We start from the raw sequence: 14,499 nt of genomic DNA on the forward strand, positions 1-14,499 counted from the left end.
ACATTTCAGTTTATATTTTAAAATACCAATTAACTTAGATTCACATTCAAATCAATGAAGTCATTCATGTTATAGGTTAGAGTGGGTATATATTTCCGAGTGATAATTCAACAATACTGTTCTGAAGTATTTTATTTGTTTGCTGACGGAGTTTCAAAATTAAGCTCTTTAGATCTTTCCCTTTGAATTTGTTCAAATTCCTCAGTTACGCTACATACATCAGGGATGGCCAACGTGTTGACTGTCAAATTCTGACAGATAGTCCGCGGCAGTCACTCTACCGCCACTCATCAAACCTTGATTTCACCCTCACCCTAATGAGAGCCGCCCTTGTGTGGCTGAATACTTATGCTTGCATCGTATTTCAAGGAACATTTTGAAGTAAAGGCATTGGATACTGTTGATAAATGATGTAAACGTCACTATCGACCGAGATCTCCATTGTAACAGTTGTTCCATTTTAGGTGTTCCACAGTAAGTTATACGATGATATGTTTAGTTTCCTTTCTTTAGGACGTATGTTAAGCAAGGACGGATCCAGGACGGACTTCTCGTGGGGGTGGTGGGTTGTAATACTGCTACTTAGAGCCAGAGATGGAGTGGGTCAGTGGGTCGGTGGGTTAAGTGGGTCAAGTTTTCTGAGTGGGTCAGTGGGTCGTGGGTCAACAGCATGTGACCCACCACCCACCGTGACCCACTGCGACCCATGACCCACTGTGACCCACCACCCACCGTGACCCACTGTGACCCACCACCCACCATGACCCACTGTGACCCACCACCCACCGTGACCCGCTGCGACCCACCACCCACCATGACCCACTGCGACCCACCGACTCAGTATGATCTACCGACCTTCTCTGCTCACTGCATTGTAGAGAGTATCTTCTGAAGACTGGTAAATTTTTCTCCGTTTTCCTTTCAAGACCTTCATTTCCCTTTCTTTTCCACTTGTTTCTGTCTACTTACCTGAGGTGAGTATATCTAACCAAGTGAAAAAAGAACTTCGGGCACTTTTGGATATTGATATTTTAAATAGTAATAATAGCAATAGGACTTACACTACAACTTGGCTTTCGAGACCTGTGGGCTTTTAGAGCTAACTACTGGGAAAAATACATTTTTGAATCACTGTAATACATAAATTATTATATAAAAAATTGAATGTAACTATGTGTGCCTGATCATCACGGTCAAATTGCAAAGTCAAATGAAATTACTTTTGGTATATAGTTAGGCCTTAATCCAAATTGGGATGTTATATTGCTTTCATTATAATACATAATATCCTAAGGAGGTATGAGGATCCGAATTTTTGCGAAAAAAAATTAGTATCTCGCAAGCCGTTAAACTTACGGAGCTGAAATTCAGTGTATTAACTCTTTATTGAAAATAAACAGAATGTGTTCTAGCATTTCTTTTAAATTCTCCGTTATGTGGGGGGGGGCACTTTCTATATATGGAAAATTGGTAGTGAGTTGGTTTGTAAAAATGATCGAAAACGATCGATGTTATTTCAAAAAAAAAAATCAGAAACAAAAAATACAGTGCTTGGCTTCATATATCCATTGTTTTCTGCTATAATGATTGCTGAAGCTTATGTTTATTATATGGAGGGCTCACAGCACAGGGCAATCAACCCATAAAGTTGTGAGAAAAATAGGCATAAAATTTGTGCTGTAAGCTTAATTACACGGAAATTTGAACTTTGGATTGTATGCATAATTGTATGGAAAATTTTACACTTTTTTTCCTTTTACGTTGGTCTACTTACTTTGATTTAGAACTTTGAAATTTCATCCTTTTTTCCACTGAAAAGTATTGATAATTCAACAAGGAAATAATTATACTATGATAATTTAATTGAAATTCATCGTAATTTGGCACATGGCTAACACCAGTGTGGTAATTGAAGTTGAAGAAGGTGTGGTAATTGAAATTCCCATTCACCACTGAATACTTTCCAGAAACCTCGTTCCCTTTCGCTTTCTAGACGGGGGAGGGAACTTGGTAATGGTATCACACCTTCATGTGTAATTACAAAAATTAAATTTATAAACAAATAAAAAATCATCAGTTTATCAGGCTTTAATTGATAATTTATTCAAAAGATTCCCTATCAAAGGTATGGTAGATGAAGTTTCTGTTCTACATGGGTCGACATTGCCAACTGACATGGTCGATATGGAAAAGATGTTGTATGGTGATAGAGCGATGACACTTCTTGCTGAGTATTTCAAAACTGACCGAGAAAAATCGTTATCAGACTTAAGTGTAACAAGTAGATGGTCGAAGAGAAGTTGCATAAATCGGGTAGAAGTATTATCAATTTCCACGACAGAGTGCGAACAGGGATTTCTCCTTATGAATTTACTGATGACTGATATTAGAAATGGATTAAGTGCTCAAACATTGTCTAACTTGTTGCTCATCAATGTTAATGGCTCACCGCTAGACAAGCTCAAAGTAGACAAGCTAGTTATTTCTTGGCTGAAGAATGGACATCATTCCACTGCGGATGATTTACCGCCAAAAAAGTTACCAACAGGAAGTAAATCCGATTTCAGATTTGTTTTAAGGTGGAAAGTTACGAGCTACGGAAAATGTATACATGTATTACTAATGGCTTATTTGTGTTGTTCAACTTTGTACCTACTTTTTAGTAACTCTCTTCTTTGCTTTAGGTAAACTACTTTTGAATAAATATTCATAATAATTGAAATTATGCATATTTCTAATTTAAATTTAACGAAGTGTTTTAGTGATTAGACAAATTACAATTATGAGCCAAGTCTTTTGTGAGAAAAATACTGTGAACTGAGAAACCATAACCTTTTCCATATTGTACAGGGGTATTTTCCTGCGAATAGAAGTTTCTTGTGGAATGAGTTCAGAAATTAACACTTGCAAGAATACTCTCTTAGTACAAGTATATTTCAGGCACACACTAATTTTCCCCCATGGTGGGTGGTGGGTTATGGTGGGTCGTGGGTCAGAGGGGGTTATGGTGGTGGGTCAGTGGGTCGTGGGTCACTGTGGGTGGTGGGTCAGTGGGTCGTGGGTCAAGTTTTCATTGACCCACGCCAACTCTGCTTAGAGCTACTTTTAAGAGCTCCAAACACTGGGATGCGTTTTATTTGTATATATAAAATAAAGAAGTTTCCTTTTCTGGGGGGGAGCGATCGCCCCGATCGCACCCTCTGGATCTGCCACTGACGATAAAGAAATGATTCAATAAATAGGTTGAATAATTGATGCTCTGATCCTCACGAAGGAGGCCCTCTCGAGGCCTCCTCACCCTCAATTACCCTTGCCCTCAATGATATGAGGGCGAGGGTGCGCGAGGGCGAGGAAAAGTTTTGAGCACGAAGGCGAGGGCGAGCGAGGATAATGGACAACTCCTATCGCGAGGACGAGGGTGCGTGAGGGCTAGGACAAGCTTCGATGGCGAGGGTGAGGGTGCGCGAGGGGGAGGAAAAGCTTCGATAGCGAGGGTGAGGGTGCGCGAGGGCGAGGAAAAACTTCGATGGCGAGGGTGAGTGTGCGAGAGGGCGAGGAAAAGCTTCGACGGCGAGGGCGAGGACAAGTTTCGGCAGCGAGGGCGAGGGTGCGCGAGGGCGAGGACGAGTTTTGGCCGCGAGGTCGACGGTGCGCGAGGGCGAGGACAAGCTTCGACAGCGAGGGTGAGGGTGCGCGAGGGCGATGGACAATTCCATTCGCGAGGGCGAGGGTGAACGACGGCGAGGGCCAACTGCTACTGCGAGGGTGAGGGTGACTGAGGTCGAAGTAAAATGAACATCTATGCTATATATATATATATATATATATATATATATATATATATATATATATATATATATATATATATATATATATATATATAACAGTTCTAAGATATTTTCATCAAATTTTGCCGTTTTTAATAGACGTCAGTCTGCCTTTTCTCTCCGACTTGAATTTCTGAAGAGGTACTCGAACTTACATGTGAATTCACGCATGGAATTTCGAGAAATAGGCAGGAAGAAAAGTCGTGTGTGGCAATGTTACATGCAAAATTAAAAAAAAAATAAAAGACATGCAAATATTGTGAACATACATATTTAAGGGCAAATGTTGACAAAATGGTGGGGTATCTGTGTTCTGGCAGTTACCCAACCTAATTTGTTTATAACATTTAGAAATGTAATCCGCCTTATGCAAAGTCGTTTTGACAAATGATTAGCGTCATGCTAAACGCCCGACATCTGAAGGAAGCATATATAAGTCGAACGCTTTAGTATGGTACTAATCACAAACCAGAAGGACTCTGCATATGGCCCAGTTTTCTTTATCATCTCTGACGAGTATGATCATTTCTAATTCATTTTCGTACTCATTGATAATTAAATTGCATCAAAGTGTTGCAAATCACTCATCTTCTGCTCCAACTGATATTTGATTCTTAAATCTGCGCCTTAGTTTGTCTTTTAACAATTCACTTACATGAAGGAGGTTAATGCCAGCAGCCCGCCCCATTTTTTCCACACTGACCTAACACTAATTCGAGCTTACTACGACACACTGGCCCGCCAGACTGATCGTCACTCAGCATTTATAACGAGGAATTTAACTGCTAGTATTTCGAAGGATATTTGGCGTTGTCGGCGGAAAACGAGTTTTACACGGGAATGACTTATCATACAGTGTTCAGTACTTAGTCCTGTATATGTATACCAAGTTTTATACCGATCATCGCGTTTTAACCGAAATATGTCCCTTGTTAGAAAAAATCATATGACTAGTTATATAAAATACAGTCAACGAATTTTAATTTTTGTAACCTCCAAATTGTTTAAAACCTACAAGTATATCATAATAAATGAAAATAATGTAATTTGTCATACTTTTCTTATAATTTGGAAAATAAAATAAAGAACTGGAAATGAATTCCTTCCCGGAAATTGATATGCAAGAGAACAACCCGGGAATATTCCCGTTTTTTATTTTCCTTTCCACCGTAAATATTCCCACTGCCTATCACTATTCTTAAATGAGTTGACATTGGTAAAAGTTAACATTTTACAAATAGAATAAACGAAAAAAAATAACGAGTGCAATTCAATTTACGGTGGAAAACAATAATGATATCAAAACAAAAGTACAAAGAAAACACACCAACACTTTTCGTTCATTGTTATGCATATCATTATTATTATTATTATTATTATTATTATTATTATTATTATTATTATTATTATTATTATTATTATTATTATTATTATTATTAATAATAGTAATAATATATAAAGTCAGTGGTAGCTCATGCCTTCAACATGTATACAACAGTGTCTTTAAACACATTATAAATTTCCAATGGTCTTTGGCAGGTCGGGCTTTATATTTGTGAAGAAGAAGAAGAAGAACTAACTTTTTCAATAAGCAATTTTTCTGTATCATATTAAAACCTGATCGTATATTTGATTGCAAGTACCGTCTATAATTGCCGGGAGAGTATCCATGAAATATCGAGTAGAGTGGCCGTTCTGGCGAATGCATCGTGCTTTGCGTGTCCTGTGATGACGAGAGTTGTGTGGGGTTTTCTATACATATTTACTGAACTTACACACTTTTTCTTTCCTTTACACGTTCATACATTCCCTCCTTTTTCTACACTTTTTCCCAGTCATTTTACACTCCTCAATTTTCTCTACCTCTTGTTCTGTTGAACTTGGCCTTCAGCCCTCTTTATCTGTTCGAAATTCTCTCCTTATTCTGATATTTTCCTATTGTACCATACTTCTCTCCAAAATATCACAGAAGAAACAATTAAAGAGAAAGCGCAGGAAAAGTGGTATGAAGAAGATGTCAAGAAGAGCAGTTTGAAAGGAATATACACATATAAAAGGCGTTATGAGAAAATAAATTATATGAACAATGATTTGCGAAGCATTTTACTATTCAAAGCGAGGTCAGGGAGCCTTGAAACAGGGGTAAGATTGAAAAAAATTAAAGAAGTGAACGAAAAATTTCAATAATGTTTTAAAGAAGATGAAACATTAGAACACTTATTGTTAAAATGTGAAGAAACCCTAAAAATCAGGGAAAATGGAAATGGATCGATGAAATGAAAAAGGAAGGAAATTTGGTTAAATTAGCTTGGAGGCTAGGCTTTAATGTAAATGGAAGGGAACTAAGTGAGAAAGAAATAGAAAAAAACAAAGAAATTCTTGAATTTTGGTGGAAAAAGAAAATGGAAAACTTTAAATGAAAAAAAGGCAGTACTTACTTTCTCCTTTTTTCTTTTTTTCAGCAATCAAACTTCCGAAGAGAAGGAAAGAAAATACCTTGAAACTGAACCTGAACCTGAAATTTGACTTTTTCCCGATTGCGACCCTTCTTTTTATACGTATTTTCGCTTTATCATACTTACTACTTTCTATCTGTTTTATGACTTTGTACACATCTTATTACTTTTTTTTTTATCATTTTTCAACTATTCTAATCTTTACATTTTACACGTTTAATTACCTTTCTAAATTGCCGATATTCTTGTTCAATACAGTGATAATGATACTATGCAAAAAATTTTGTAATGCTTACTACAAACTAACAATCAATTGCCGAGAGAGGAGTATTGGTTGATGAAGAAGTATAAGAGGAAGAAGAAGAAGATTGGAAATATAAAGTTGCTTTTGTGAATGTACTTGTAAATCATTTCTTTAATACTGGCAGCGTAAAATATAGGGGGAGTATAAGAACAGTGTGAAATTCTTATAATATTTCATTGCACAATGGCTGGTAAGGCGTCTGTTAAGTCGGAATTGATGTGCAAAGAAGAAATTGCTTATGACTTACCTAGTGATGATCCGCTCGAAGGGAGAGGGTGGACATACGAACTAATGAATGACAACAAAGAGTTAATATTATCTACAACGGAAGGAGATGTATCAGTGGACAAGGATAAAGCTATGTGCTCTTTGGATGTGAAACTAAACGTTGATAGGGTAAAACCAGAATTAGCACTAGAAGAAGATCCTGCATTTGAAAGTAATATAGAAACGCTAAGAAAAATTGTGGTTCAGGAGACTTGCGCGTCGTATTCTAATGACTCCCAACAATTAACAACGAAAAGTTTAAATTCAGTTCGGCCAGCAAGGTAATGTTCAACTTTTCATTAACTAATTGGCTCAGATTGATAATACGGTTACATGGTTTCGGAAATTTTGTTGGTTAAAAGCAATACTTCTCGAGAAATATTTAGGTATGGGAGACATCATGAACGTAAGTTAGTAGCCTACAATTTGGAAATGACATGGCACACATAGACAAGCTGTATACGAAATAAAAATAATAACAAGATTGATACGATCCATACAATTCTTACGTAGTTCATATCTTGATAAAATAATCATTTCTTTATTGTTGGTTACACATTTCTCACTAATTGTTCACATATTTAAAATATGGGTGCTCGACGATATTGTTTTATTTATAGAGAGACTTATGTAAAATACCAAATAATGAGAATGGTAATAATCCTAAAATTTTACAAATGTAAACCTGTAATGTATTATATTCGAACATAAACTATGGACGTTTGTGATTTTATTTTGATTTAGCTCAAATGGGTCTAGCTTGATTTTTCCGGCTGGCTTCGAAAGACATAAGTAAAATACAAGATAAAGAATATTTTAACCAACAATGGATGTTCGTTATTTGTAGAGGTCCATACAACAGTCCATTTCATAACTGCGCTCATTTTTTCAAGGAAGTCGACTTTTTACATTCCCAGGAATCTTTTTTAGGGTATGGACCTGCATTTTTCAATATGGGATCACTTCAGGGGCTTGATAGACGTACATAATATATGAATTATTGTAAAAACAACGCTAATCAGCATGTGCTAGATGACCGGTAAAAATAAAATTGCTATGCAGATTAGGGCATTACGCAGAATGTGGGTAAACATGGATAGCGCAAAATTCTGTATTTAGGATGACTTACATGTCTTACGTTTTGAATGTGTTCTTGTACATTCCTAAGTATTTTATAGGTAACATGCTGAAATGCTTTCTTTGCTTGTATATTTGTGTTCCAAAGTAACAAAATATTCATAGGAGAAACAAAAAAAAAAAAAAAAAATGCAAAAAAAGGATTAAGCAGCACCAGGATGTTGTAAAACTGAAAATGGACAACAATGCGATATACAAGCATCAGAAAGAATCAAACCACAGGATAGGGTGGGAAGGATACGGTCGCCATGTGGTTGAAATCGTGTTTTTTGGTAGTTGTTAGGTTCTTGTAAATATAATCGTAACCTTCACATTGATTTTCGTCTTTTTCCCAAGATTTGTCACTTGTTTATTGCATTTATCCCAGCTTTGCTAAGGCAGTGTGACGTAATATTGAGGTCTCAAATATTCAGTAATAATAATAAAAATAATAATAATAATAGTATAGGTAACAAATTCCGTATGAGGACACATTGTATTCAAGCCTGTAAAATAACCCGTAGCGTAAGCCATAAGTTAAAAAATAGTCGGGATTGGAGAGAAGTGTCAGGGCCAACAGCACATACCCTCTCGATACGTTCCTACAACTAGCTACATGTTATAACATAAAGTTTCCCTACAACTAGCCAAATGTTATAAAGGAAAATTAAATGTTATATCGGAAAGTTTCGAGGTAATTTTGGTGTAGAAAGTAGGGATTCTGAACTCACAAGAGCCGTAATTACAGTTGTTTTTAAGTAATGTATGTGAGGTAGTGAGTAAGTGAGGTTATGCTGGCTAAGCTACAGAAGATGTCGAAGGGGTTTCGGGAAAGGGGTTCCGTACCATCATGAGACACCTCTACAGCTACTCAAATTTAAACGAAAGATTTCCGCTAATATTTCGTGTAGAATATATTCTACTGTACGTTTTCAGGAAAAAAACTGTAAAAAAAAGAACTGAATATAATTGAAAACTAAAGCTTGTAATAAACTAACTTGTGAAGTTTGCAGATTTAATTAAAAAAACTTTGCTACAAAAATATATACACAGATCATAATTCAGTGACCTCTGAAATCTTATCAAAATGATGTATAAGATTCAGTTTACAGAGCAATTGTTGCTTAAAGAGTGGCATACACTATTTCTAGAATCTAGATAAGATGAGAAATGTTTACGATAGTTTTGGTCTCGTCTCGATTCTCATCTCAAAAGCATGACTATAGTGTAAGTTAAACTTGTCCTGTCTCGAATTAAAATGTTTCATCCCAATTTTGTTTGGTTTGTTTTAGAATCGAGATGAGAAATTCGTCTTTTCATGGGCAACATTACACAAAACCGAAATATTTTATTTGCCTAATATCACGTTTCTGCTTGTAATGGTACTACCTGAGCGATAATAAGTTTTTAGTTTTTAAATATTCATCGAGATAATTGTTATTATTATGAGTATTACTCCTGAAATTTTGATAGTTCAAGTGTTGAAACAAACGAGTATTCAAATATTTGAATGTAATGAAGCGTGTGTTATCGCCGATCTATTTCCATCAAAATTCCTAAAGTAAAAAAAAAAATGCTTGACGTGTATTTGATCGAAGATCCTCGAGATTACTGGTCAAGCCCCTAGACCACTGAACCACGATCACAACGCTGTAAATGATTCGTCTTTAGTCTTGTTACACTAAGTTTTTATGCCTCAGCTTGGAAAGTTAAATGTAATTTTTTAAATGGTTTCAAAACGTCTTTCGTGTTCCTCTTATGATGATATAAGTGAATTACCTTCGGTACAGTTTCTATTAATACGTTGAGTTGTTCTTAAACCTTTGGATCGCAAGTTGCTTTTTCTCCACACGAATCTACAGATAAGACAGATTTAATTCTCATACTGTGCCTTTGTGTCAAGACAGCCGACAATACCTGGTCATAGGCTTATGTCCGCCACGATATAAATGATAGTTTAATTTGATATAGTGAAACAAACTACAGCCACTTATTTTGAGACAATAGTGATATGGTACTCCATTTCATATTTCTACAATATTTAATGTAATAAAACATGTAATATAGCGAATGATTACATGTTTTCTTGCTACTTAATCATTATCTCCATTTACATTTCATTCTTTGTTGACTTTGTTACAGGCGCGATAACATCTTTGCTTTCCACGGAGAAGGGAATACGTTTACTACATTAAATAAATCCATTTCTCATTCTTGTGAAGAATCTGATACTTCGACGCAGTTTGGCAAAGGATTTCATCGATCACGTTTGACAAAAAATATGGTGACACGTGAAAGTGAAAAGCGTCATACGTCCCAAACTAATGATAAACGCTCTAGTCAAAATTCAACTATGTCAAGTTGTGAGTTAGTGCATTCAGGTGAAAAATCTCACATATGTGGAGTATGTGGAAAGGAATTTAGAGTATGTTCAAGTTTGGCTACGCACATGGTGATTCATACAGGAGGAAAACCGCACACGTGCCAAGAGTGTGGTAAGGCATTTACTCATCGTTCGACTTTGGCTACACACATGTTAAACCATACAGGAGAAAAACCTTACTTATGCCATGAGTGTGGTAAGGCATTTTATCTTCGTTCAAATTTGGCTACACACATGTTAATCCACAGAGCAGAAAAACCTCACACGTGGCTAGAGTGTGGTAAGGCATTTACTCAAAATTCACATTTGGCTAGACACATGTTAATCCACGAAGGAGAATAACCTCACACGTGCAAAGAGTGTGGTAAGGCATTTACTCTACGTTCAGATTTGGCTAGACACATGTTAATCCACAAAGGAGAAAAGCCTCACACGTCCAAAGAGTGTGGTAAGGCATTTACTCTACGTTCAGATTTGGCTAGACACATGTTTATCCACACAGGAGAAAAACCTCACACGTGCCAAGAGTGTGGTAAGGCATTTTATCAACGTTCGGCTTTGGCTACACACATGTTAATCCACACAGGAGAAAAACATCAGTTGTGCCAAGAGTGTGGTAAGGCATTTACTCATCGTTCGAGTTTGGCTAAACACATGTTAATCCACACAGGAGAAAAACCTCACTTATGCCAAGAGTGTGGTAAGGCATTTTATCAACGTTCGGCTTTGGCTACACACATGTTAATCCACACAGGAGAAAAACCTTATTTATGCCATGAGTGTGATAAGGCATTTTATCTTCGTTCAAAATTGGCTACACACATGGTAATCCACACAGCAGAAAAAACTCACACGTGCTAAGAGTGTGGTACGGCATTTAGTAGACGTTCGTCTTTGGCTACACACATATTAGTCCGTACAGGAGGTAAACCTCACACGTTCCAAGAGTGTGGTAAGGCATTTACTCGTCGTTCATATTTGGATGTAGAGGTCCAGTTAGGCTTCACGCATGGCAGTCTTTAGAGAAACAAAATATCATACATGCTACGAGTGTGACGGCGAATTTAAATATCGTTATGTTTGGTTACACACATGTTAATCCATACAGGAAAAAGAGGTCACGTATGCTAAGAATGTGGTTAGAAGTTTAATCGAAGTTCAACTCTGGCTACACATGCTAATATGCATTAATATGCCCTGAGTGTGGTATGTCATTTGATAAACGTTGAAGTTTGGCTAGAGAAGTGTTAACCCACACAGCAGTAAAACATCACACATGTCAAGAGTGTGGTAAGAAATTTAATCTAAGTTCGAAATTGGCTACACATATGTGAATCCAAACCGTAGCAAAATCTCACCTTGCAAAAATACTGGTATAGAATTTATTCAACGTTCATACGTGCTGAGCCACACAGGGTCAAAACCTCACACGTGAGAGGTGTGGAAGACGATATAGTCTACGCTCAAACGTTGAAATGAAGTTAAACACATGTCAGTCACCAAAGAGATGCAAAGATCTTAGCAAGGCGTTTACTCAAGGTTCATATGGCAAAGTAAATGATAATCCACAAAAAAGAAAAATCTCACAGGTGTGGAGAGTTTATATCTGATGTCACATTCTGTTGGACGAATAGACATGATATAATCTACGCTGTTATTTTTACGATTGCTATGGAAATTTTACTATCCCAAATTTATGCTTGAGTAGAATAGTCGACAAAGGGATGTCATTTGTGTCTGAGGTTATTCCATGTTTAGTGTAGATCCTTATCTAAGCTGAAGTTATAGTCACCAAAATGAGGAACTTTGTCACCTTCTGACAACATCTGGAAATGTTCGTGGCATCTTTCAAGTAAACTTTGAGCATTGTTCCTATATGGTTTGCAGAAACACTCGACAAAGATTGTTTTTGGACAGACTTACCTCTGCTCAAATAGGTTCACACTCACGTACGAGATCATTCTGTGCTCTGCTGCCCCATTAATTTTAATACTACAAACAATCCGCCTTTAGGGTCTTATTTCTATGTAGAGAATTGGCTGAGAAACGACATTCCACTGTTCCTTATCGATATTTTCAGACATATTTTGCTCACCACTAAACAACCATATTTACGGCACAGTCTGTAAAATTGTTTGTAACACTTTGTACATTTTTGTAGTATAGTTTAAAGGTGATTTTCTGTTCACTGCACTTTTGAGCAGCATTCTACTGTACATCACCACATTAAACGCAAAATATAAAACATTTGATTTGGCACACTTCTCTAGCGTGGGATCACGTTGTCTAAGTCACTCTCACTCTTTTCTTGCCATCTGAGTTGAACATTGTAAATTATTTTCATTGAGAGTTCTCTACCAATAAATGATAACGATATTTCACTGCATCTCCAACTGTCAAACGCAGACTCTAGCCGTAGCCTTACTACTGGGTTCACAATTGAAATGATAAAGCATAGAGATAGCACAAATATTTTTCCCGAAGCAATAGCTCGAACTTTAACCCTTTCGATCATCGTGTCCACGTACGTGGACAATTATTTTACACCGTTTTTATGAGACCGATTATTATGATATATCCTTTGTGTCATTTTGTACTCGTGCTTGGACTCTATTATTTTTACCTGTAATCAAAATATATCCATGCTTGTGCAACATTGATGGTGCAGTGACGCCATAGAGTGAGTTAGTTAGTTATATGTAGTTCTCCAGATGTAAGGCATACAAGAAAATTATTGATTGAAATATATTGGATCTTTTGGGCTAACTGGATCAGGGCCTACAAAACTTTTGAACGGGCCCTAAATCGAGTTTTCGTATTTTTTTCCGGAATGAAAAAATTAAATCTTTGAGTTTTACGTCCCAAGGTTATGCCGGTTAGGCTAAACGAGACGGTGATGATGAGTAATGGATGAAATCGTGGAATGAAGAAAGTGGGAGGAAACAGGAGAACCCCGAGAGAACCCACGCACACGGTGTTTGTCCACCACAAAGTTCGCTTGGCGGGCTCCTGGGATCGAACCCGGGACCCCAAACACAAGAGGTGAACGCTCTACCACTAAGCCACAGCGGCCCCCCTTTTACGGAATAAGCACATTATACTGAGTTAAGAGATTGTTTGGGTATGTCTATACTGCATGTAGTTCTCCAGATATAAGGCATACAAGAAAATTATCGATTTAAATATATTGGATATTTAGATCAAAAAATTGTGAGATTTTTTTTACAGTGTCTGTGTTGTATTATTAGCAGTTGCTATAGCATATTGTAAACATGTTTATTTAAAAATAAAAATATTTTGAAAAGTATATATATGTATACACAGTGGCGTATTTAGGGGAGCTTCCAGGCTTAAGCCCCCCTGAAATCTTACTTACTATAGTAAAGTATATGTAATATCTTGCAGAATTTTCAAAGCCCCCCGAAACAAAATCGTAAATACGCCACTGTATATATTAACCGCGATTCTTAATTATTGATTTATAAGGATAATCATATCCTATAAAACATTTTAGAATATTTTTTACGTTAAAGTTTTTACGTTTCGATGATTAACTTAAAACCTATTTATTCAAGTTGAAAGAGTATATAGTAGAAAATCACTATATTATTGTCACGATAACCAATCGACATATTACTTCACCTACTTCGACACTTCCTACTTCATCTACACTCAATATACATTTCGTTTTTTTTAATCTCTTGAGAAAATGAAATCTTTTTTCTCCATATTTCTCCATATAAACAAATCTCCATAAGTATAATCAGAATAGCACTAAACAAGAATGAAGTATTGAAGAAAGTATTAATATAGTATTAGTAAGAGCACGTGTAAAGTAATTATAAACATTTGGACAATAGCTTTATCCGCAATGCTTGTGTGGGTACTGTTTCGGCATACTCTAGAAATAATAATAATAAAAAAAGCTTCAGATGTTTCTTCAAATATATAGACGAACTTCTGCCTATTGATAAATATTTCCCGCCGGTACACTTCAGACATTTTACTTTTAAATTATGTCCTCATCCTCAGCTTTGAAGAAAAAGTATTATTTGAAATATTTTCGTTAATCAAAGCTAGACTATCATTGCACTTGCAGTTCACTCACTGAATGTATTGATTTAGAGCTGTAAAAATCTACTACAA

General features: G+C 36.4%; 1 protein-coding gene across 1 annotated transcript; it reads left to right on the plus strand.

The window, feature by feature from the left end:
• Window positions 1-6,377: 6,377 nt before the first annotated feature.
• LOC145676031 (uncharacterized) lies at window positions 6,378-13,003 on the plus strand. The gene is made up of 2 exons (XM_081746881.1): window positions 6,378-7,135; window positions 10,113-13,003. Exons 1-2 carry the CDS (start codon window positions 6,771-6,773, stop codon window positions 10,693-10,695), a joined length of 948 nt encoding a protein of 315 aa, XP_081603007.1. The 5' UTR covers window positions 6,378-6,770; the 3' UTR covers window positions 10,696-13,003.
• The last annotated feature ends 1,496 nt before the right edge of the window (window positions 13,004-14,499 follow it).

This window comes from Thermobia domestica, chromosome 18 (assembly GCF_964235325.1).
Source record: "Thermobia domestica chromosome 18, izTheDome1.hap1.1, whole genome shotgun sequence".
Classification (NCBI taxonomy): domain Eukaryota; kingdom Metazoa; phylum Arthropoda; class Insecta; order Zygentoma; family Lepismatidae; genus Thermobia; species Thermobia domestica.

Excerpts from the sequence above, each read along its gene's own strand:
- LOC145676031 (XM_081746881.1), top strand. The coding sequence starts at position 6,771 with ATGGCTGGTAAGGCGTCTGTTAAGTCGGAATTGATGTGCAAAGAAGAA. Across the intron at positions 7,136-10,112 it reads AATTCAGTTCGGCCAGCAAG|GCGCGATAACATCTTTGCTT; the intron begins GTAATGTTCAAC and ends ACTTTGTTACAG.